Genomic DNA, 22,262 nt, shown 5'->3' on the forward strand with positions numbered 1-22,262 from the left:
CCCTGGGTGGCATTGGCACGCTGCGGCAGCTTTGTCCAGAAACTGCCAAGCACCAGATCCAATCACTCCTGGTTTTGCTGAGAAATGCTGTGGAAGAGCAAGTGGCTGTTGGGGGCTTTTCTGAAGAGAAAAACACTGCGGAAAATCCCAAGCGTGGTTCTGGATGGGTGCCTTAAGAGAACCCCCCAGGTCACCAACCCATCCATCCTTCTCCTCACCCCACAGCTGCCTCCACTTGAACTTGAACTTTTCATGTTGGATCTTGGACCCCAGAGCTGCCAAATGCTCCAATGGCCTCTGTTAAGGGATACCACTTGCCCCTGCGTGCCTGCTTCAGCGGCCTTGAGAAGCTCCCACTGTGCCTTCCCTGCAGACATGCTCCCTGCCATGGCACGTGTGGCATCTTCTGGCTAAACCCAACTGTTCCATGGCGATGGTGGCCCAGAGATCCCTCAGCTCTCCTGCACAGGTTTGTGCCCCCCATGGGTGCTTCAAGAGGAGATGTTCTCTCCAATAATTCATTTCTTATTAAAAATACCTTCTTTGTAGGTAGAAATTATTTCTCCTAAGCCTGATACTGTTCCCCCTGGGGTCTGGCTGCTCCATTTTGAAGCAGCAAGTGCTCAGCGGGGTCCTCGCCAGCTCTCGGCTGAGTTACCAGGAGGTAACCCCAGTAGTCAGGGTGAAATGCTGCACTGGGAGAGGTTTTCCAGCACATTCCTTTCCCTGTCATCAACCTCATAAGCTAATTAAACAAAAAGGCAATTAGTCAGTTTCCTAGGCAGGCTGGTATGTTAATCAGGTTCCCCAGTGTTCCCTTCCAGTCTGGCAAAAGCCAGTATTGGTGCTAAAAATTCAAATGATTGCTATGGAAACCCCAACAGCTGATAACTCATCCTGTCACACCAGGAGAGCAGGGGGCCAAATCTCTCCTGGGTGTAGCTCCACCACCATCCTGCCAGTCCCTGCCTGTGACCAGTGGAGGGGACATGTGGGCTGGGGATGTGCCGAGAGAATTTGGCAGCAACCGTAGCTGCCAGGCGAGGTGGCATGGGGACAGAGCAGCTTGGATTTGTGTGAGCATTCTTACGCTGCAGCCAATGGAGGTGGAGCAGTGGCCTCCTGCGGTGCTGAAAAGAAGGAAAAACCAGCAAAATATTTATGCTGTGGAGATGGAGGTTACATTCCTCCTATCTGGGGTCCCTCTGTCCTTGCGCATAACCTCCCTTTGACCTGTTCCTAACTCTGGTAATGCTATTCACCGCACAGAGCTTGAGATTCCCAACTTGCTGGGACAATTGGACAGGAGTCTGGCCCTTCCTTCCCACGCTGGGTTGGAAGAAACCATCCTGAAATCGCGTGTGGGGTCTTCCTTGGCCTGGCACAGCCATTCCGTGCCCTTCGGCAGGATTATCCTGGTCTCTGCCCTGCTGCGGCACGAAGAACCACGCTGTGGCCCAAGGAGCAGGTGGGCCGCTGGGCTCCCCAGAGGGACCCAGCAGCACAGTCCGGGGCTGCAGGATGAGGCCCCGTGTGCGGAGCAGCACCGTGCGCCCACCCCGGGACCCCCCCGGGACCCCCGAGATGTGGTACGGGGGCGATGAGGGCAGGCAGGGACACATCGTTGCCCGAGTTCTGTCGCTGTATGACGGCCCTCTGCCCGGGAGCAGCCCGGGGCCGGCAGCCCGCAGCAGGGTGCGGGGTTCCGCGGGTGCTCCTTACCCCGGTACACTCCCCGCCGGGGCCCCCGCCGCGCTCCTCCCGACCAGCAGGGGGCGCTGCAGTGCCGACGCCCCTCTTACGGCCGCGCCGGCCGGCGCATGCGCAACGCGGGGACCCTGCGGGATCGGGGCGGGCAGGGGGCACCGGGCGTACCGGGCAGCGGCGGTGCCCGAGCGGCGTTGGCAGGATCCGACGGTGGTCGGTACAGGTGCTCGGGCCGCGGCTGACATCGGGCTCTGCCCTACCGCCTCCTGGGCTCTGCTGGGGCCGGCGGCGGGGACTCTCATCGCTCTGGCAGCGCCGCCGCCCCGGGGATCACCGTCCTCAGCGACTGTACCGACCCCGGTCCCTCCGAGCCGGTTCCCAGCCGAGTTACCGGCAGCGGGTGGGAGGAAGGACCTTCCCCCGCGCTGCGGCCCGAGCTAAGCCACGGCGGGGCGGCGCGGGAGCCGCCGTCCCCAGCTGCCCGCAGGCCCCGGTGCAGCCCTAGTCAGCGGCCACGTGGTCCCGCCTCGGCGGAATAGCTTCGCAACCATAGAGTCTACTAGCCGCTGCGGACCAGAGAGGCGAGGCAGCGCATGCGCATTGGCCACTGGTTGCGCAGGTTCCGCCCCCCGGCCGGCGCCGGCGTATAAGAAGGGGGCGGTTGACGTCAGCGTTCTCTTCCGCCCGCTCTGCGCTCGCCAGCGAGACAGGGCTGCCGCCGCCGCCATTGCTGTAACCCCCCCGCCCCGGAGAATCCACCGCCATCCGCCACCATGGTGAGGCCCTGCGTCCTGCCGCTGCCTTGGGGGGCTGAGCGGGCCCTGTGCTCGCCACACTGTTGGGGATGGCTCGCCGGGGGGCGGTGGCGGGGGCCTGGCGGGCCGGGCTTGGCCGCTGCTGAGGGGAGAGGGGTGGGGCTGGCCAGCGTGCCGCGGGGGGAGGGAGGAGTGTCCCCGGGGGGTTCAAGGCCTTTGCCCGGCTGGGGAGTGGGCTTGGGGGCCTGCGCCATGTCCCAGGCGGGTCCTCTCCTCCCGGTGCTGGTGGGGCCTGGCGGCACGCCGCCTGGCCGGCGGGGGGGGTAGCGAGCAGCCGTGATGTGGCACCGGGGCGGTGTTGGCGCTGGGGACGGGGCCTTGCAGCGGCCGGCGGGTGCCTTATGTAACGCTGCGGCCCAGGCGGAGACAGTGGCACGGGCGTACCTGGCTGTCACCGCCCGCCGCGGCGCAGCGCCTGGAGGGGGCTCGCTTTTCGGGAGAGCTGGGCTCAAGGCAGCGTTCCGCGGTTTGTAGGACGTTGGGGTGGAGGAGGAGCGCGCTGGGGGCTTGTGCTGCAACCCCAGGTCCCTCTGCTTGCAGCGCCGCTGTCTGCCGTACCCTTACTGTGGGTTGTCTTGTGACATGGGCTGCATGGGCAGAACTGGTGTCAGTGTGGCGATGGCAGGTATTTGTGGTGTTGGTTGGGCTTCTTAGAGCTACCAAAGCCCTTTCTCATACCCTGTTTTTCCTTCCCCCCCCCTTTCATTCTTCAAGGTGAACTTCACAGTAGACCAGATACGGGCCATCATGGACAAAAAGGCCAACATCAGAAACATGTCTGTGATTGCCCACGTTGATCACGGCAAATCAACCTTGACTGATTCTCTGGTATGCAAAGCTGGTATCATTGCTTCTGCCCGTGCGGGGGAGACCCGTTTCACCGACACAAGGAAGGATGAGCAGGAACGGTGCATCACCATCAAATCAACGTGAGTTTCCTCCCTTCAGGCACCCCAGTGTTCCTGCTGCATGGTCTGAGCGCAGGGGGGGCTTTGAGTCTTCCACTGGTTTGGTTGCAAGGTGAAAGAAGACGGCGTCAGGCTTTCTTTAGTCTAGTTCAGAAGCTCCTCTCTTGTTTGTGAGGATTGCTTAAATGGAAGAGCAAGTATTGATTGGCTTCATAGAGCACTACCTTGGTGGCCACTGGGAAACAGATGTGCAGCTGGGAGCTTCAGTCTTCCGTTTTAGCACTGGGACCGCTGGATGTGGCGGGTGTCTGCCAGAGTCCTGCTGATGTGGCGTGGAGATTGTCTCTGGCAATGTTGGCAGCTGTGTTACCACGGGTGGTTTGAGGACCCTGAGGGACGTGAAGAGGGATGAGAGGCGGTTGGGCCTGGTAGGAAAAGCGGAAATCCTTGGTTGAAAGAAGTGGAATCCTGTGTGGGCACTTCTAATTGCATGGGTTCAGAAGAGCATAGGAAGGGCTGTTCTTAGCCTGCACTCCTGGTTATCTCCCACACTGGCCTCCCAGGAATATACTTCAGGAAATCCTTAAGCCCAGGGGCAGCCATCTGTGTGGGATAAAAGGATGCTTCTAAGCACTGGGGAGGGGTAACGTAAATAATAATTTTAGTAGTTTTTCTTTTATTTCAGAGCTATTTCCCTATTTTATGAGCTTTCTGAAAATGATTTGGCCTTCATCAAGCAGAGCAAGGATGGTTCTGGCTTCTTGATCAACCTGATTGACTCTCCTGGGCACGTGGACTTTTCATCAGAGGTCACTGCTGCTCTTCGTGTCACTGATGGTGCCCTGGTTGTTGTAGATTGTGTCTCTGGTAAGGTTTTTGCAGCCATATAAAACTGGAGTGTATGTTGGGCGAGTTTGAAGACAAGGATAACTAATTCCCCTGTGTTTGGCAGGCGTGTGCGTGCAGACAGAGACTGTGCTGCGTCAGGCCATTGCTGAGAGGATCAAGCCTGTCCTGATGATGAACAAAATGGACCGAGCGCTGCTGGAGCTGCAGCTGGAGCCAGAAGAGCTGTACCAGACCTTCCAGCGCATAGTGGAAAATGTGAACGTTATTATCTCCACATATGGAGAAGGAGAAAGTGGCCCCATGGGAAATATCATGGTAGGTGGGAGGCTGTGAATGCTGTGTTTGAAATAATCCCCTTTAGTGAGAGAGAGCAGTTGTCTCCGTGGTTGTTCTTTCCTGTTTCAAGCGGAGAAGCAAGAGCAGAATGATGAAGATGCTTGTGCTGGTTTGGAGCTCTTGCTAGCTTTCCTCCAATGTCATCTGTTCAAGGCTCTAGCACGTAGAGGCTATAAATACAACGATGTTTTCTTCCTTTACGAAGGGTGCTGTTTCATAGGACACCTTCTTGCCTGTATAATATCTGTGATGTTGGGTGGTGTGAGATCCTAGGCTCCTGCACAGCATCCCCCCCCAGCTGCCTTCTGCAGTGGAAGGCCAGTAGGTGTTTGCCAGTCCCCACGCTCCGAGCACTGCTCCCTGCTGGGTTCCTGGGTAGCGAGTGATGCTGTTGGCTGGAGGCTCTGACAAAAAGCTTGCGCTTTGTTCCCATTGAGCACTCTCCTGAGTGCTGCAGGCTTTCATGTATTGCTGAGCCTTCCTGTGAAGGATGGGAATGTTACCTGTGCACAAACCAAAGTGGTTGCTGAGCTATCTGAGTGCGTAGCTGGTTGAAGTGAAGAAAAACCAGTCCAGTTCTGTGGTACAGGGCTAAAATGATGGGTGTGGGCCAGGCTGTCCCTGGACCTCAGAGATGACTGCTGTCACAGAACTCGTGCAAGAGTCACATAGTCCTGAAGCTCCATTTTCAAACTTTTTGTACTTGGGTGGTGGTGTTTGGGATGCAGTAGGCTGACTGCTTTTAATGCTCTGTGGCTGTAAGAGCTGTGGCTCTTCATCTATAACCCGGCTCTCATGTTTGTTTCCTTTCAGATTGATCCGGTGCTTGGTACAGTCGGCTTTGGTTCTGGCCTGCATGGCTGGGCTTTCACTCTGAAACAGTTTGCTGAAATGTATGTTGCGAAGTTTGCTGCCAAGGGTGATGCCCAGCTGAATCCATCTGAGCGTGCCAAGAAAGTAGAAGACATGATGAAGAAGTTGTGGGGAGACAGGTGAGGAATCTTGGCTGTTGATCTTAATTCCACATCAGCCCTGTGTTGCTGCGACATGATGCTGTAGAAGATGGTTAAGGAGGGGGGATGTGGCTGTGTCACTTGTCTCAGTGTCTTGGTGCATGTGCTAGCAAAAGAACCGCTTCCTATGAAATCTTTGCAGTATGGGAAACAGATAAATGGGGAGGGGGTGGTGAGTTGGCAACATGAGTTAAATGTGTTTTGGTGAGTTCTGAAAACCTGAGAGTGATGGGGAAAAGCATGAAGATGGTTGTTACTCATCAGCTCTTTTCTCTGGCCTGAGGAAGTAGAACAAGCCACGCTTCTGTAGCTGAGCTGGGCATTTATACTTATCTGACTTGATTCTTTCTCCAGATATTTTGATCCTGCTACTGGCAAGTTCAGCAAATCTGCTACCAGCCCTGATGGAAAGAAGCTACCCAGGACCTTCTGCCAGCTCATCCTTGACCCCATCTTCAAGGTGAGTTCCTTGGTGTTCAGCTGTGGCTGGTTCCTTTATGCTCTGTGGTTTGGTTATGGTGTGTGATGATGGAAAATTTCTTCACTTTGACCTGACTCGTCTGACTGAAGAAATTTAAGTATCTGACACATCTTGTTACTCGGTGCAGGCAGGGAGGCTGGTAGTAAATACTGTGCAGGCAAGTATGTGTCTGAGCCTTGAAATGGATTCAGCAGCATGATGAACCAGAACAGAGATTCTCTTTAGAGACATTTGTGCTGCTGCTTCAAACTGGGTCACTGGTAACATTCATACCTGCTGCTGCTTTTCCAGGTTTTCGATGCAATCATGAACTTCAAGAAAGAGGAGGCGGCTAAACTGATTGAGAAACTGGACATCAAACTTGACAGTGAAGATAAGGACAAAGAGGGCAAACCCCTGCTGAAGGTGAGATTGGTCTGAATCGCCTGTGGGTAGGAGGCGAGTAGTTGTACTGCTCTAACTGCGAGCTTACTAAGCAGCTACAAAACCTGCTTGGGTAGGAGGGTGCTGCTGGGATGTTGGGGGAGCACAGGCAGGTTAACTGCCAGGCCGTGAATGATCTGATTGGGTCTTACTCCTGTGATTTCTGCTCAGGCCGTGATGAGGCGGTGGCTGCCTGCCGGAGATGCCCTGCTGCAGATGATCACTATTCACCTGCCTTCTCCCGTCACAGCCCAGAAGTACCGCTGTGAGCTGCTCTACGAGGGACCCCCTGATGATGAGGCTGCCATAGGTATGATGAGCTGCTGCTTTGCTGCCAGGTGTCTCTTCCCATAAGTGCTCAGCGCTCCAGCATGCCTGTAGCCACCTCATTCTCCAAGTACACAGCTTGGAAGCTGCTGTAGTTCTTGAGTCTGTTGCTGCTATGGATCAAACAAACTTACTACCTCGCAGCTTTACTCCGGAGGACTGAGCTAGTTAAGTAACTGGAGAGTAGCCAGGGTGTATGCCAAAGGCTCAGGCTAAGCCTGCATTTGTTTAAAACATCTCTTAGTGATGTGATCTTTGTCTCTGTGCTGGCCAGCAGTCTGGACAGAAGTCAACAGCAGGATGGGAAGATAGTGTGGCTGCAGGTCTCACGTGGGGATTTGGGAGTGGGTGGGGGGACAGGGCATGCATGCCAGATGCTAGAAGTAATACTGAACTAAGTTGATTTCTCCCCTTCCTGCCAGGTATTAAGAACTGTGACCCCAAAGGCCCCCTGATGATGTACATCTCTAAAATGGTGCCAACCTCTGACAAGGGACGTTTCTACGCTTTTGGACGTGTCTTTTCTGGTCTGGTCTCAACTGGCTTGAAAGTCAGAATCATGGGACCAAACTACACACCTGGCAAGAAGGAGGATCTGTACCTGAAGCCAATTCAAAGGTCAGTCCCAGCCAGGGTGTGCTCTGTGCTTCACGTTTGTGGTTCTGGTACTCTTCTTGGATCTCTTATCTGAGGCCAGACAGGGAGCTTGGCTGTGGGCTTCAGGTCTGCTGCTGAACTCCAGGATACTGCCTGGTGGGACCTCCTCTTCCAAACGTCCTTAAAACAGCTTTCTTTCACCAGGACCATTCTCATGATGGGCCGCTATGTTGAACCCATTGAGGACGTGCCTTGTGGAAACATTGTTGGTCTGGTTGGTGTTGACCAGTTCCTTGTGAAGACTGGAACCATCACCACCTTTGAGCATGCTCACAACATGAGAGTCATGAAGTTCAGTGTCAGCCCCGTTGTACGTGTGGCTGTGGAAGCCAAGAACCCAGCTGACCTGCCCAAGTTGGTAGAGGGACTGAAGCGTCTTGCCAAGTCTGACCCTATGGTGCAGGTGAATGTCCAGAATGGTTTTGGGGACAGGAGGAATCCTGGTCCTGCTGGCACAGGAGGCTTCTGCCTTGGTCATGATTGCACTGGGGATGCTGGCAGAATAGTCTTGAATTAAGTATTGCTCCCAGTCCCACCAGAGTGAGGAGTGCTTGGGGTTGGTACTGACTCACCCCAGATTGGTGGAGAAATCATCTAAAAGTAAGCTCTATGAGTCAAAGACAAGAATCAGAGACAGTCGCTAGTGTTTTATGTGCAAGAGCTTTCGCTGCATTGCAGCCAAGCTTCACCTGCTGTGTAAATGGTCTTTTCAGTGCATCATTGAGGAGTCTGGGGAGCACATCATTGCTGGTGCTGGGGAGCTGCACTTGGAGATCTGTCTGAAGGATCTGGAAGAGGACCATGCATGCATTCCTATTAAGGTAGAGGGCCTGCAGTGGCAGAGCTGTTGATGAGCTCTGAGCGGCCGTCCTGGTGAGCTGCCTTTTGGTTGGTGGCTTACGCCTCTCTGCTCTGTCACTGCAGAAATCAGATCCTGTTGTGTCCTACCGTGAGACTGTCAGCGAGGAATCCAATGTGATGTGCCTTTCCAAGTCCCCCAACAAACACAACAGGCTGTACATGAAGGCCCGGCCCTTCCCAGACGGCTTGGCCGAAGACATTGACAAGGGTGAGGTCTCTGCCCGCCAGGAGCTGAAGCAGCGAGCTCGGTACCTGGCTGAGAAGTACGAGTGGGATGTCACTGAAGCCAGGAAAATCTGGTGCTTTGGTCCCGATGGCACTGGCCCCAACATCCTGACCGACATCACCAAGGGAGTGCAGTACCTGAATGAGATCAAGGACAGCGTGGTGGCCGGCTTCCAGTGGGCGACGAAGGAGGTAAGGGGCAGCACCTGGCTCCAGTCATGGTGCAGCTGGGATCACTGCGCGATGGGCAGTGTGCAGTGTCATCAAGGGCTGCTGCATGCCTTTTCTCAAAGACATTTCAGAACAACTGTCACACAGTGCAACATTTATAACTCAGAAGTATCTTTTAGGATAAATTAAACTCAGTGACAGCTGGAGTGAAGATGTATCAGTTTAGATGCTCCACCTCAAGACAAAAAACTTTCGCCCAGGACTGCAGAGAAACTCATGGCAGCATGTACTTAAAATTTAAAAAGAGTTCTCAGAGAGCAAAATGCAGCAGCAGGGACAGGAACTATTAAGATGAATAATACAGCTGGCATCAAAAGAAAAGGTACTTTGAGAGCCTCGGCAAAGATCTGGCCTTATTTACCAAATATTTTTTTGTCAGGGCTAGACAGGAGGTGACTCCAGAATAACAAGGTGACAGACTGGGAACAACAACAGGAGAGGGGGTTTTTGTAAGTTAGTTTCAGTCTCAAGAAGATACATGTGAACAAGTTCTTCTTTTTGTCCCAGTAATGTGGAAAAACTACTTTTCCTGGCCTAATGCTGGGGTTGCAGCTTCACAAATGTGTCAGGGCTTCTGTTGACATGAACCTTGGGGCTGTTGCGTGGAGATGCTGGTACGAATGGTTTCAGTGTGTGAAGCCTTCTCTGAGGAGCTGCAGTGGTGATGGCAGGCAGGAATAGCTGACTTGTAGGTCTTGGACAAGGAAGTGATGTGCCAATGGCTCCTTGGTGTGCCAGGTGTGGTCTTGGTGACCTGTTTCCAAGGGACAACCAGAGCCTTCTGGTAGGGAATGCCAGCTGTCTTCCAACATGGTGTTGACTGATGCTCTGCTCTGGTTTTCCAGGGGGTCCTGTGTGAGGAGAACATGCGTGCTGTGCGTTTTGATGTGCATGATGTCACCCTGCATGCTGATGCCATCCACCGTGGAGGTGGGCAGATCATTCCCACTGCTAGGAGATGCCTGTATGCCTGTGTGCTCACTGCTCAGCCCAGGCTCATGGAGCCCATCTATCTTGTGGAAATCCAGGTGAGGAACCTCTGCTCAGCCCAGAAGATCCTGGTTGAGGAAGATGTGAGCAGGGTGGTTTGTGGTCCTGACACCTCTCTCTTTGCAGTGCCCCGAGCAGGTGGTCGGTGGTATCTATGGTGTGCTGAACAGGAAGCGTGGCCATGTGTTTGAGGAGACCCAGGTGGCTGGCACCCCCATGTTCGTGGTCAAGGCCTACCTGCCTGTCAATGAGTCCTTCGGTGAGTGTGCTGGTCCTGGGCCTGTGCAGCTCCTGGGAGGGAGATACTTTTGGTCCAGCTGTTTGACCACAACAATTGTGGAGTCATAGAATCATTTAGGTTGGAAAAGACCCTTAGAGTCCAACTGTGAACTTGCCACTGCCAAGGCTATCACTAAACCATGTCCACACATCTTCTGAATACCTCCAGGGACGGTGACTCCACTGCCTCCCTGTGCAGCCTGTTCCAGTGCTTGACATCCTTTTGATGAAGAAGTTATTCCTAACACCAACCTAAACCTCCCCCAGCACAACTTGAGGCCGTTTCCTCTTGTCTTGTCTCTTCTTACCTGGGAGGAGATAGTGGTGTCACAGAATGCTGTGTGTTGGAAGGGACCTTCAAAGTGCAATCTAGTGCAATCCCCTTGCCATGAGCAGGGACATCTTCGGTGGGATCAGGTTGCTCTGAGCCCCGTCCAGCCTGACCTTGAACACATCCAGGGATGGGGCATCCACCATCTCAGCGCAACCTGTGCTTCAGCACCCTTGGCATAAAAAAGTTTCCCTTGTCTAGTGTGAATCTCCCCTCTTGTTTAAAACCATGACCTTGCCCCGTTGCCTGAAGGCTGCCCCCCTTCTTCTAGCAGCCCCCTGGGAGGCTGCCATGGGGCTTCTCTGGCCCCAGCTCCCCGGCCATCCCATGGAGAGCTGCACTGGTGTCGGCATCTGCTCTGGCTTCCTCTGCCTTACCTGTGCCAGCAGCGCCATGGGGTGTGGGATCAGCGGGTGGTGATGCTGAACGATGCCTGTTCCCCATCCCCCTCACCCCCTCTCTTCTTCCTCACAGGTTTCACAGCGGATTTGAGGTCCAACACGGGGGGCCAGGCTTTCCCCCAGTGTGTCTTCGACCACTGGCAGATCCTGCCTGGGGATCCCTTTGACAGCACCAGCCGTCCTTGCCAGGTGGTGGCTGAGACCCGCAAGCGCAAAGGGCTGAAGGAAGGCATCCCTGCCCTTGACAACTTCCTTGACAAACTCTAATTAAACACCTTGGACTCTGGGGGAGGGAGAAAAAGATTAATTAATTAGCGTTAATGCCCATGCAAAGGGGTAGATGCCCGTGCCCACCATCTCTTTGCATTGTTAATCAGTTTCATAGCAATTTGAGACTTTAAATGAGGAGAGGAGGAAAAAAAAAAAAAAGCCTTATAGGTTTCTGTGTTGCACATGACTCATCTTTGCCATTGTAACTAAAACATTTCCACTAGACTTGCCCAATTCTGTATTTATTTGACTCAAAAGCGTTAATGCAGAAGGTCAGGGGAGGGGACATGCTCCTCCGTTTGTCCCCAGATGGGGTAAATCGATGCAAAACGGGGAGGGGGGGGGAGATGCCCGTCTACAGTGTGACTGTCCGTCGTGACCATCGCCGCCTGTATTAGTGCCACTGGAATTAATAAAATCGGATAATGGTGATGGGTGTGCGTTGCGGTGCTTTGCCGGGAAGTCGGGCGCCCCCTGGCGGGGGGGGGTGGGCTCGGCGCGTTACGTGTGGGAGGAGTGTCAGCCCCGCCAGCCAATCCCCGGCTCCGCCTGGGGGCGGGGCATCGTGCGGCGAGTGGGCGGGGCCAGCGGCAGTGCTGGAATGCGGCGACGCGGGCGGCGGCGGCCCAGGTGGGGCCGTGGGGCCGGGGTTGTGGGGCAGGGAGGGGGGTCTGGGGGGCTCTGGGAATGGGAGAGGGGCGGCGGTTTGAATTTTGGGGGTGTGTGAGGGGTGGGATGGGGCTGGGAGGGATGAGGGGCGCGTTGAGGCCTGTAGGGCAGGGAGGGGCTGTGAAGGGCTGGGGGTTTGGGGGCTGTGGGGCGGGGAGGGGCTGTGAGGGATCAGGGGGGCTGGAGGTTTGGGGACTGTGGGGCAGGGAGGGGCTATGGGTGATCGGGGGGGCCGTGAGGGATTGAGGGTGTGGGGCAGGGAGGGGTGGTGAGGGGCTGGGGGTTTGGGAGCTGTGGGGCAGGGAGGGTCTGTGAGGGATTGGGGGGCTGTGAGGGATCTGGGGGGCTGGGGTTTTGGGGGCTGTGAGGCAGGGAGAGGCTATGGGTGATGGTGGGTGGGCTATGAGGGATTGGGGGGGGCTGGTGCCTGTGGGGCAGGGAGGGTCTGTGTGTGAGAGGCTGGGGGTTTGGGGGCTGTGGGGCGGGGAGGGGCTATGGGTGATCGGTGGGGGGGATGTGGGCAGGGAGGGGCTGTGAGGGATCAGGGGGGCTGGGGTTTTGGGGGCTGTGGGGCAGGGAGGGGCTATGGATGATTGGGGTGGTGGGCTATGAGGGATTGGGGGCTATGGGGCAGGGAGGGGCTGTGGGGGATCGGAGTTTGGGGGCTATAGGGCAGGGAGAGGCTGTGGGGCAGGAAGAGGCTGTGAGGGATTAGGGGGGCTGGGATTTGGGGAATGTGGGACAGGGAGGAGCAGTGGGGGATTGGGATGAGTGGGCTGTGGAGTTGGGGGCTATGGGGCAGGGACGGGGTGTTGGGCAGGAAAGGGCTGTGGGGGATTGGGATGGGGCAGCAGGATGCTGCTGGCTGGGTCAGGGGTCCCTCTACCAGTCTGGTGTCACTGGGTGCAGCGCCAAGAGGTTTGGGATTGAGCGTGGCCCACAGCCGTGGGGCCCACAGCCATGGGGCCCATGCAGCCACCACCCTTGTTCCTTCCTCTCTCCCCCCAGGACATCACCACTGGGGCTGGGGTGGGCAGGGGCTTCCCATGGGCCTTGGGGCATGATGAGGCTGGGGGGCAGCCCCAGGATGAATCTGCAGCTCAGCCCCAGCTGCCCCACGGCACAGCACCCAAGGGGCTGCACTGCTCTGGGGCTCCCTGCTGTGTCCCCCTGTGGGGAGAGGGTCCCTGTGCCACATCCTAGCCCCGAGCTGTGCTGCTGTTGGTGTGCAGCTCCCGGGGCATAAACCCCCTTTTCTGGTGCCGCAGGTGCTGATCGCTGGCTGCTCCCCAGCGTCCTCCTCCGCTTACAGGGTCGGAGCGGCTGCAGCTCCACAAGGGCCCCGCAGCCATGTCCACCTTCCGGCAGGAGAGCGTGGAGGACTTCTATGAGATGGGGGAAGAGCTGGGCAGGTGAGTGACATCCCGCCACGCTCTCTGGGGGGCTTCTGTGGCTACACCCCCTCCCCGAGCACTGGGCCAGCAGCTTCATCCGGCTGCTGCAGCCCCCGTGGTATTCCCATGCCGGTGGCATCCCCTGTGCCACAGCTGTGCTACCTGCAGGCAGTGGGGCTGGGGGCTGTGCTGAGAGCCAGGTACCTCTGGCAGCTATTTATTTAAAAAAGAGAAGTCATTAATTAACATTAAGCTCACTTCTATATCTGGGCAGGCCTAGCAGCTCCCTGCGGAGCTCCCGTCCTGTCTGGGTTTGGCCAGGGCTGCCGGGCCTGTGCTGGTGGCTTCCGGCCCTTCCCGGTCGCTGCAGCCTGGCTCTGCGCCTGCGGGACAGATGTGGGGGTGAATCACTGCATGCAGATGGGATTTAATCATCCGGGATGCAAAGGCAGTGGCAGTGGGGGGAGTGTGGGCTGGGTTTGGATCCTCCAGCGCTGCCTTGCCGTGCCAGCCCCATGCCGGCATGGCTGGGACTTGGGGTCTGCTGCCACCATGGGTCCCTGGGGGTGCTCCTCCTTGGGCACTGGGAAGTAATTGTACAGCAGAAACCTTTTGGGTGGCTTTATCCTTTTTTTTTTAAGAGGGCTTTCCAGGGCCTTGTTCCAGGTCTGCTTCCCCTTTGGGGCTGCGCTGTAGCTGTGGTCTGGTGTGAGCCTTGAGGATGGATGTGGTGTCTGGGGGTCGGCTCTCACCTGGGCAAGGCTGGTCCCTGCCCTGGGGGGCCTGTGGGTGCCCACAGCTGTGATCCGCGGGATGTATAAAGGAGTCTTAGGTCCGGGCTGGTGCAGATGCTGGTGACAGTGGGCAGTGACGGGGACTGCACATCACCACGTGCTGGTGGGGATGGCTGGTGGCGATGGCCAATGGCCAGGGCAGTGGGGAGAAGCCTGGGGACTGGGATGGATCCTGTCCCAGGGTGTTGAGGGCCACTTGGGCATTCCGGCAGAGGGGCCGTGGGTGGCTCAGCCAGGATGGGGAGGGACAAGGGTCGACATCCTGCTGTAGCAGTGGTGCTGGTATTGTCAGACCCTAGCCCCTTGAAGTGCCTGTCGATGCCCAGAGCCCTGCCTCCCCCGGCCCCTGACGCAAGCATGCTTTGAACTGCCAGTTCCTCTTAGTTCAGGCATTTCCTCCCCACCTCAGCCCTTCCCCGCTGGAGCTTTATGGTCCCCCAAGGGCCACTGGGCTCCAGGGTTTGCTCCTGGGAGCAGCCCGGGGGCTTTTGGCTGGAAACAGGGACAATGGCATTTCCTACCCGCCAGGCAGTCACAGCAGCACCCAAACAGCCCAAGGAGGGTCGGCAGCTGCCGCATCCCTGGGGGGAATATTTTTCCTCCATCCCAGGCAGTGCTGGGGTTTACATGCCTGCTGTGGCAGTGCCAAGGTGTGTAAACCCCAGGAGCGTGCTGGGAGCATGGGAGCTGCATGTGGGAGGACCCTGATTCCTGACAGTGCTGGGGGAAACCATGTGTCCTCCTGTGCAGCGCAGTGTCCCTGCATGCAGCATCCCACATCCTCATGCTGGTGCTGGCCCCGCTGCCAAGCACACGCTAGCACACGTGATGTGGGAAATCCTCTCCTCACCTCCTCCCTGCATCCCGCAGCGGCCAGTTTGCCATTGTACGAAAGTGCCGGGAGAGGAAAACGGGTCTGGAGTATGCAGCCAAATTCATCAAGAAACGTAGGCTGTCATCCAGCCGTCGGGGCGTGAGCCGGGAGGAGATCGAGAGGGAGGTGGACATCCTGCGGGAGATCCAGCACCCCAATATCATCACGCTGCATGACATCTTTGAGAACAAGACAGATGTGGTGCTGATCCTGGAGCTGGTCTCAGGCGGCGAGCTCTTTGATTTCCTGGCTGAGAAGGAGTCCCTGACAGAGGAGGAGGCCACCCAGTTCCTCAAGCAGATCCTGGACGGGGTGCACTACCTGCACTCCAAGCGCATTGCCCACTTTGACTTGAAGGTGAGGTCTGGGAGGTGCAAACACTGTGAGCTAGGCATCTGGGGAGCAGGGACGAGCATCCAGGCTCCTGTGGAGCGGTGGGGCTGGCTCTGGGATCTCTCCCTACTTGAGGTGTATGTCTTGTCCTCTGAGGAGAGGTGCCCAGGGCAGCACAGGGCTCCCACGGGTTGGCATGTTGGGGTAAACACCAGCTCCTCTCCCATCGTAGCCGGAGAACATCATGCTGCTGGACAAGAACGTGCCAAACCCTCGCATCAAACTCATCGACTTTGGGATCGCCCACAAGATTGAAGCTGGGAATGAATTCAAGAATATATTTGGGACTCCGGAGTTTGTAGGTGAGGCTGGTGGCATCCCTGTGGGGCTCCTCTGGGCTCCAAAAGCTTTGGCTTAATCCTAAGGAGATGCCCAAAGCCCTGCTGTCCATGGGGGCAAGCTTCTTTCCCCCAGACTAAGCCTGTTTTCTCCCCTCTTTCCTTCTAAAGCCCCAGAAATTGTGAACTACGAACCCCTGGGGCTGGAGGCTGACATGTGGTGAGTGTGTCCCCTTCCAAGCACCTTCCAGTGGCACCAGCAGCTGGTCCCCGGGACCGGGGTCATGCAGGCATATCTCCCCTCTTGCTGAAAGTGCAGGGAGAGGGGACTGACAGCACTCTGCGGGGCTTCAGCCTCATCTTCCTCTCTCTTCCAGGAGCATCGGGGTCATCACTTACATCCTGTGAGTATATGGGGAGTCTGGGGGAGGTGGGCTCTGCAGGGTGAGTCCCCTGCCTTGGGCTGTTGCCTTTTTGGGGTGTCATCCCACTCTTGCTGCAGGCTGAGCGGAGCATCCCCCTTCCTGGGGGAAACGAAGCAAGAGACCCTGACCAACATATCTGCTGTCAACTACGACTTCGATGAGGAATATTTCAGCAACACCAGTGAGCTGGCCAAGGACTTCATCCGCCGCCTGCTCGTCAAGGACCCCAAGTGAGAGACAGGGAGCACAGCTGGGGATTGCCCTGGGAGAGGGTTGGTCCCTCCTACCTGACACTCCGCTCCGTGTACAGGCGGCTCCCCCATCTCCTGCCTGCTGCCAGCCCAGAGGGCCTTTGCCCATCCCTGTTGTGCTGCTTGTTTATAAATCCCATTTGTCTCCCTGTTTCCCTCCTGCTGCTTGTAACATTTGGTGTTGTGAAACATCTGGAAACTAAAGTCTTTCCCCTAGGCATGGGGTGAATTCTGGGATCACCCTGAGGGTGCAGCAGCTCAGCTGAAAAGGAGGGAACGGGGTCTGGAAGGGACCAAGGGCTGACTGGAGCACCCAGGGCCTGGGCTGTGCCAGGAGCAGTGGTGTCGTACGATTGGCCATGGGTCGGGAGGTTCCTGAGGGCTCTTCTTCGCTCCTGGGAGGCTGGCTGAGGGTGTGGGGGCTGGATGTGGCCCCTGTCTGGAGCGGCCTCTGAGTACAGGGGGTTTGTCTGGGCTCATCCGTGCCCCAGAGGTGATAGGATCTGAGCTGCTTTTCCAGGACTTTAACAGGGAAGGAGGCAGCAGAGCCTCTGCCCCTCAATCTCAGCCTCACTGTCTTTGCAGGAAGCGGATGACCATTGCTCAAAGCCTGGAACACCCCTGGATTAAGGTGAGGACTCAAAGAATTGGCACTTTTTGGGTGTCAAACATCCAAGAGGTTGTGGTTAGGTGTTGATGCACTGGCAGCTCTCCACTGCTCTTTTCCAAGCCCCAGGTGAGGCTGGTTTGGTGCTGCTGGTGGCCGTGTTGCTGGGGGTGCTGAGCCTGTCTGGGTTCTGCTGTCCCGGCTGTGCCCCACACCTGCAGCTGTCCTTCTCTCTAGGTGATCAAGAGGAGGAATGTCCGCAATGAAGACAACTGCAAGAAGCCTGAGCGCCGCCGGCTGAAGACCACGCGTCTGAAGGAGTACACCATCAAGTCCCACTCCAGCATGCCGCCAAACAACACGTACATCAACTTTGAGCGCTTCTCCAAGGTCATGGAGGAGGTGGCTGCAGCCGAGGAGAGCCTGCGAGAGCTGGAGAGGAACAAGAAGTCCTTCCAGGAGGACATCGAAGCCCTGCTGTCCATCTATGAGGAGAAGGAGTCGTGGTACAAAGAGGAGAATGAGAGCATCAGCCAGGACCTCCGCCAGATCCGGCAGGAGCTGCAGAAGACAGAGGCCCTGAAGAAGCAGGCGCAGGAGGAGACCAAGAGCGTGGTGCAGGTGGCCAACAGCCTCAAGAGGCGTTACCGAAAGCTGGAGAACCACTATGAGGCGCTGGCCAAGCAAGTGGCTTCGGAGATGAAGTTTGTCCAGGAGCTGGTGTGGTCCATTGAGCGGGAGAAGCTGCAGAGCAGCGAGGGAGACGGCAGCATCCGCTAGCTGGGTCGATGCTGAGGTCAGCTGCCCTGGGGCTGGGTTGGGTCCCTCCCGATTCCTCCGGCTGACCCACAGCGGCAGGCAGCGCCGAAGGGGCCTCGGTGGCTCTGCCCCTTGCTCGCCCAAGGAGCCGGTCCACCGACAGCCTTTGGTAAATATCCCCAGGCTCTGCTGGGCTTATGGTGGCATGCTGGGGGCTTACGCCTCCTGGAGACCCCTGCCTCAGGGGGCTTGAGTTGCACTCGCCTGGGTTTTGGCTTCCTGCGTGCAGCTCTTGCTTGGCTTGCCGTCCACATGCTCCCCATGCTCCCCCTGCTTGCTCTCCCCCTCGCTGCCGCAGTGCTTGGAGACCACTTCTCCCTGTCCCACCTGCGGCCTGGGTCTCTGAGCTGCCGCACCACCCTGTCTGGAGCGGGGGTTTGGTGGGGAGACCCCTCCTCTAAACCCTGGCAGCAGTTCAGCATCTGCCACGTGTGAGCCATGACCGAGGACTGATTCCCATGTGGCCAGACATGCTGCAGCCCCATGGGTGACCCTGGCCATCCCTCATTCCCACCGGGGCGTCACACCCCGCTGTTCCCTGCCCCAGCCCTCAGTCCCACCGGGTGCTCCCCCTTTTAACAAAATAAAAGTTTCCATACACCGGGGTGGCCGCCTTGGCTCCTACAGTGGGAGGATGGGTGGTGGGAAGGGAATGAGAATGTGCTCTGGGGTGACAGCTCCTCTGCTGTGCCTCCAGATGGTGTTTGCACCCCTGTTCGAGTGATTACCTTAATTTGGGAGGAGAAAAGCTTTTTTTTTTTTTGTCTTATCAGCCCCAGTGCAGGTGAGGTCCATGCGAGCTTGAAGGGACTCAGGGGATGGGTTGCAGGGTGCTCCCAGGCTGGGGGAGCCCCCAGCCCTTCTTGCCTCAGACATCTGGGGGGCTCAGGGAAGGCTGAGGGATGGTTCTGGGAACTGGGGAAGGTCTATGGGATCTGGGGATTTCCCTGGGACTTGAGGAAGGCCCTTGGGTGTGGGGAAGGTCCCAGGGTGTCTGTGGAGTTCCTACCCTTTTCCCCAAGGATCTCCCTTTTGCAGGGGACCAGCCAGATCCCATTTCACATGGGAACAGAGTGGATAAGGAATTGGCCTCAATATTATTTGGGCCAGGAAGGGCTGATGGGCTCTGCCATCACTGGAATGCACAGGAGAGCAGCTGGTGGCTGGGACTGGGGTCCAGCCCGTGCTGGACCCCCTCCCCTCACCCCTGGCCTCCTGGGGATGGAGACAGGGATGACAAGATCCCAAACTGCTGCCTTCTCCAGAGCGTGTGTGAGAGTCCAGGACAGGGTTTTCTGCCTGGAGCACCACAGGGTTTCTGGCTGCCCACGTTCCTGTGGCCATGGAGCCAAAATCCAGCTGAATTTGATCTGGGGGAATCACCAGCCAAATCCCAGCAGATGGCAGGCGTCTCTCTGGCCCGCCAGCCCCCATGGCAGCAGGGGCAGTGGTGGGTTTTCCTCTGGCTGAGCTCCGGGTGAGAGGATTTGCTCAATTTAAACTTTATTTGTCACTCCAGTGCTTCCCCTGCAATTCCCCAGGGGTCTGGAATAGCAATGAGATGGACACAGATGGATGTAGGAGACGTTCCCCATGCCCCCGTCTGTGCCAGCCATGGGGCAGCCCCCGCTGCCCACTGACGTCCCATGGGGTGTAGGTTTCATCCCAACCCGCAGGGCACGCGGGTCTGGGGATAATTTTAGTCTGCCCTGTTTTTCCAGGGCATGGCACTTGGCATCCAGTGGTGACGGCGTGACTACCTGGCTGGTGGCAGCATCCCAGGGCAGAGCAGGATCTGTGCCACAGCCTCAGGGTGCAGCTCCTGTGGCTCACGAGGGCTCCAGACATGGTGTGGGACACCAGAGCCTGGCTGGGGGGCTGGGGGCTTTTGCCCTCTCCCTGGGCGCTGCATCTTGGGACCTGGTGTTCGGGGAGAGGCTTTGGGGTGTGGGTTCTGCCGTAGTCCTGGGCATTTGATACGCTCTTGCAGAGCTGATTCATCACCAGAGCCAGTGTGTGAAAGGATGTACAGAAATCCTATCGCAACAGTTGTTCCCAAGCTGTGCAAAGTTCACATAGTGCTAAGGCTTCCCAGATGCTCCTTGTGCTGCGGGTTTCTGTTTCATGCTTCTGCAAGGCTCTTGGAAGGTGCTGGCCATTCACCCTGGCTGGCACTGCCTTCTCCTCCTTTTTAATAAGCAGAATTTGGGGTGGTTTTTGTTGACACTGCACTCAGGGTGACCTGCTCTAGAGGGTTTTAATTTGCAAAGTATTGGCTTGACTTCAGCAGGCTGCATCATGTACCATGTACAGCTGCAAAGAAGGGGGAAAATACCAGCCTCTCACCGCGGAGGAGGATTTACTGGGGAGAAAGTGTCTGGGAGGAAATACTGCAGGGACTCGGCTAATGCTGAACACTGTAGGAGCTACGGTGGTGCTCAGAAATGAGGGGGTGTGCTGGTCCTCAGGGGATTTTGGTGATTGGATGTACTGGGATGTTCTGCCTCGGTTCCCCTCTCTGCAATGGGAGCTAACGCCACCTAGGGTGTTTTATATTCTCTCTGGGCAGAGATTATCAAAGTGCCTTTTTTGGGCTTCAATTTTTGCTTCCTAGAGGCTGGCTTGAGGCGAGTGCAATGTCTTTTCCCTTATATGTTTTCAGAAAGTAAAATGGTTTTGCCCGGCTTATCAGGTGAGGGCTAAACCTATCTGTTAACACCGGGGAAGCCCTGATGGAAATTATATGCCAGATCCCGCTGGGGAGCCGGGGCTGCTTTCTTCCTGCCAGCGAGCAGAGCTGCGGCTAATCTGCGGGAAACACTCCATGTAACGATGTCAAATGGACTTACAAGGTATCGGTGACAAGTCACAGCACGCTGTCCCTGGCCCAGGCGTTCCTCAGCTTTGCCATTGATGAGTGCCCAGCCGTGTAACAGTGTAATTATAGTTTTGTGGGTCTCTCCAGGCACGCATGGTGCTGCACGCAAGGCAATATGCCTTTTTATAGCTTGTGGAAGTGTGGGTGATGCCATCAGTATTCATGTCTCGTTTCTGGCTGTGGTGTCCCTGTTCCGGCCAGACAATCGGAAAATATCCGTGTAACACTAGGACAAAGTGGTGGATCCGACTTCCTTCTGGCCGCTTCACCAGGCTGTTTAAAAAACCCCCTCGAAATAGGCTTTCTGGTGGGTTTTTCGGGTGACTTTTTGCTAATCTGTAGCAGCTGCTTTTCTGGAACAATGTTTCTAATTAAGGCATACCCAAAAATCTTCTGAAGTGAGCTGTGCTGACACCACAGCCAAGTTATTTTAGTGCCCAAAAGATCACCACACTCATCCCACGTGAGATGTTTTGTACTTTTAACATGGTGAACCTTTTCTGCGTGGTGCGCTGCACGTGCTTTAGTACATCAGTTTGCTGGCACTTCCTATCTTTAGCCAGTGTATTTTGATAGCGAGTTGACAGATCTCGGCGTGCTCACCTAGCTCACTACACTATTTAACCTCAATTAGTTACCAGGCACAGCGCGGTGGGGAGAGGTTATTATTAGCATGGAGCCAGGCACTAGCCAGGGGCAGCGTGGCAAGCAGGTTGTTGCTCTGGGTTGGTTTTGTTTTGAGAAAGGGAGGCCGAGGGCCAACCTTGTTGCTCTCTGCAGCTTCCTGAGGATGGGACGTGGAGAGGGAGGTGCTGAGCTTTTCTGCCTGGGATCCAGGGAGACACCAGGACACCTGGGAATGGCTCAGAGTTGCGCCAGGGAGGTTCAAACTGGACATGAGGAAGCATTTTACCGAGAAGGTGCTCAGACACTGAACGGGCTCCCTCGAGGCAGGCGATGCCCCGAGCCGCTCCGTGTTAAGAGTCAAGTTGGCCAATGCCCTTAGTAACGTGCTTAGCTTTTGGCCAGCCCTGAGGCGGTCGGGCGGTTGGCCAAGGTGATCGGGTCCCTTCCAGCTGACCTTGTCTAGTCTTGTCTCTTCTACAGCCGCAGCGAGCTGTTCTCCCCAGCACACAGCTGGGTGGCCTTTGCCTCAGGTGCCTGGTGGCAGCACAGACCCACCCAAGCACACAGGGCAGAGAGGAGATGATGTTTTTTGTAGCACTCACTTGTTGCGTTGCTCAGGCTTCCTGCGGGGCTGCCTGGGTGAAGGTCACCGCTCGGCTCAGGGCTGGAGGTTCTGCCAGAAAGCCTGGCAGAGAATAGTTGTGCTGTTCATAAATGAGGAAACTCAGGCAGAACGTTGTTCTCAAAGTACATGATAAGCAGGAAAATAAAGGTCTACCGCTCGGCTTTAGCTTCAGGAACAATATCCCCATTCCTTTCTCAAGCATGTTTTCCTCCATGTTATGAGTTATTTCAATATTCTGATTGTGTTTGCTGAATTACTTTTGTGCTGTCTGGCTTGAAGTGGGAGGCTGCCTTTATCTCACTGAAATACTGAGGAAAAGCTGATCAGCAGAAAAATCAGTAAAATTATTGCCACTGATATTTTACTTGTAGTTTTGCTAGAAGGGGAAGACATGGATGTATAAGAAATCTGTGGACTCCCTACAAACTTACTGGAAGGACTTTAAGAAGCAGAACCTCCTGTACCTGCCCTTTGGAGTTGCAGCATGCTGCCTGGCACATGAACGCAGGGTGTTGTCACAAGCA

General features: G+C 56.3%; 2 protein-coding genes and 1 non-coding gene across 3 annotated transcripts; all 3 read left to right on the forward strand.

Moving 5' to 3' along the window:
• Positions 1–2,332: 2,332 nt before the first annotated feature.
• Positions 2,333–11,536, forward strand: EEF2 (eukaryotic translation elongation factor 2). The gene is made up of 15 exons (XM_056337228.1): positions 2,333–2,483; positions 3,237–3,451; positions 4,116–4,297; positions 4,383–4,594; positions 5,429–5,607; positions 5,983–6,088; positions 6,401–6,514; positions 6,704–6,842; positions 7,282–7,477; positions 7,661–7,919; positions 8,230–8,337; positions 8,441–8,794; positions 9,679–9,861; positions 9,950–10,082; positions 10,908–11,536. Exons 1-15 carry the CDS (start codon positions 2,481–2,483, stop codon positions 11,099–11,101), a joined length of 2,577 nt encoding a protein of 858 aa, XP_056193203.1. The 5' UTR covers positions 2,333–2,480; the 3' UTR covers positions 11,102–11,536.
• LOC130149334 (small nucleolar RNA SNORD37) lies at positions 6,150–6,216 on the forward strand. The gene has a single exon (XR_008821879.1). It is a non-coding gene; the product is annotated as a small nucleolar RNA SNORD37 (small nucleolar RNA).
• A 135-nt stretch (positions 11,537–11,671) lies between the features above and the next one.
• On the forward strand, positions 11,672–18,213 carry DAPK3 (death associated protein kinase 3). The gene is made up of 9 exons (XM_056337230.1): positions 11,672–11,734; positions 13,042–13,185; positions 14,832–15,192; positions 15,401–15,530; positions 15,678–15,726; positions 15,884–15,910; positions 16,009–16,161; positions 16,768–16,813; positions 17,027–18,213. Exons 2-9 carry the CDS (start codon positions 13,124–13,126, stop codon positions 17,567–17,569), a joined length of 1,371 nt encoding a protein of 456 aa, XP_056193205.1. The 5' UTR covers positions 11,672–11,734; positions 13,042–13,123; the 3' UTR covers positions 17,570–18,213.
• The last annotated feature ends 4,049 nt before the right edge of the window (positions 18,214–22,262 follow it).

The sequence above is a fragment of the Falco biarmicus genome, chromosome 4 (assembly GCF_023638135.1).
Source record: "Falco biarmicus isolate bFalBia1 chromosome 4, bFalBia1.pri, whole genome shotgun sequence".
Taxonomy (NCBI): Eukaryota; Metazoa; Chordata; class Aves; order Falconiformes; family Falconidae; genus Falco; species Falco biarmicus.

Excerpts from the sequence above, each read along its gene's own strand:
- DAPK3 (XM_056337230.1), top strand. The coding sequence starts at position 13,124 with ATGTCCACCTTCCGGCAGGAGAGCGTGGAGGACTTCTATGAGATGGGG. Across the intron at positions 13,186-14,831 it reads ATGGGGGAAGAGCTGGGCAG|CGGCCAGTTTGCCATTGTAC; the intron begins GTGAGTGACATC and ends TGCATCCCGCAG. Across the intron at positions 15,531-15,677 it reads TGGGACTCCGGAGTTTGTAG|CCCCAGAAATTGTGAACTAC; the intron begins GTGAGGCTGGTG and ends TTCCTTCTAAAG.
- EEF2 (XM_056337228.1), top strand. Across the intron at positions 4,595-5,428 it reads GCCCCATGGGAAATATCATG|ATTGATCCGGTGCTTGGTAC; the intron begins GTAGGTGGGAGG and ends GTTTCCTTTCAG. Across the intron at positions 5,608-5,982 it reads AAGAAGTTGTGGGGAGACAG|ATATTTTGATCCTGCTACTG; the intron begins GTGAGGAATCTT and ends TTCTTTCTCCAG.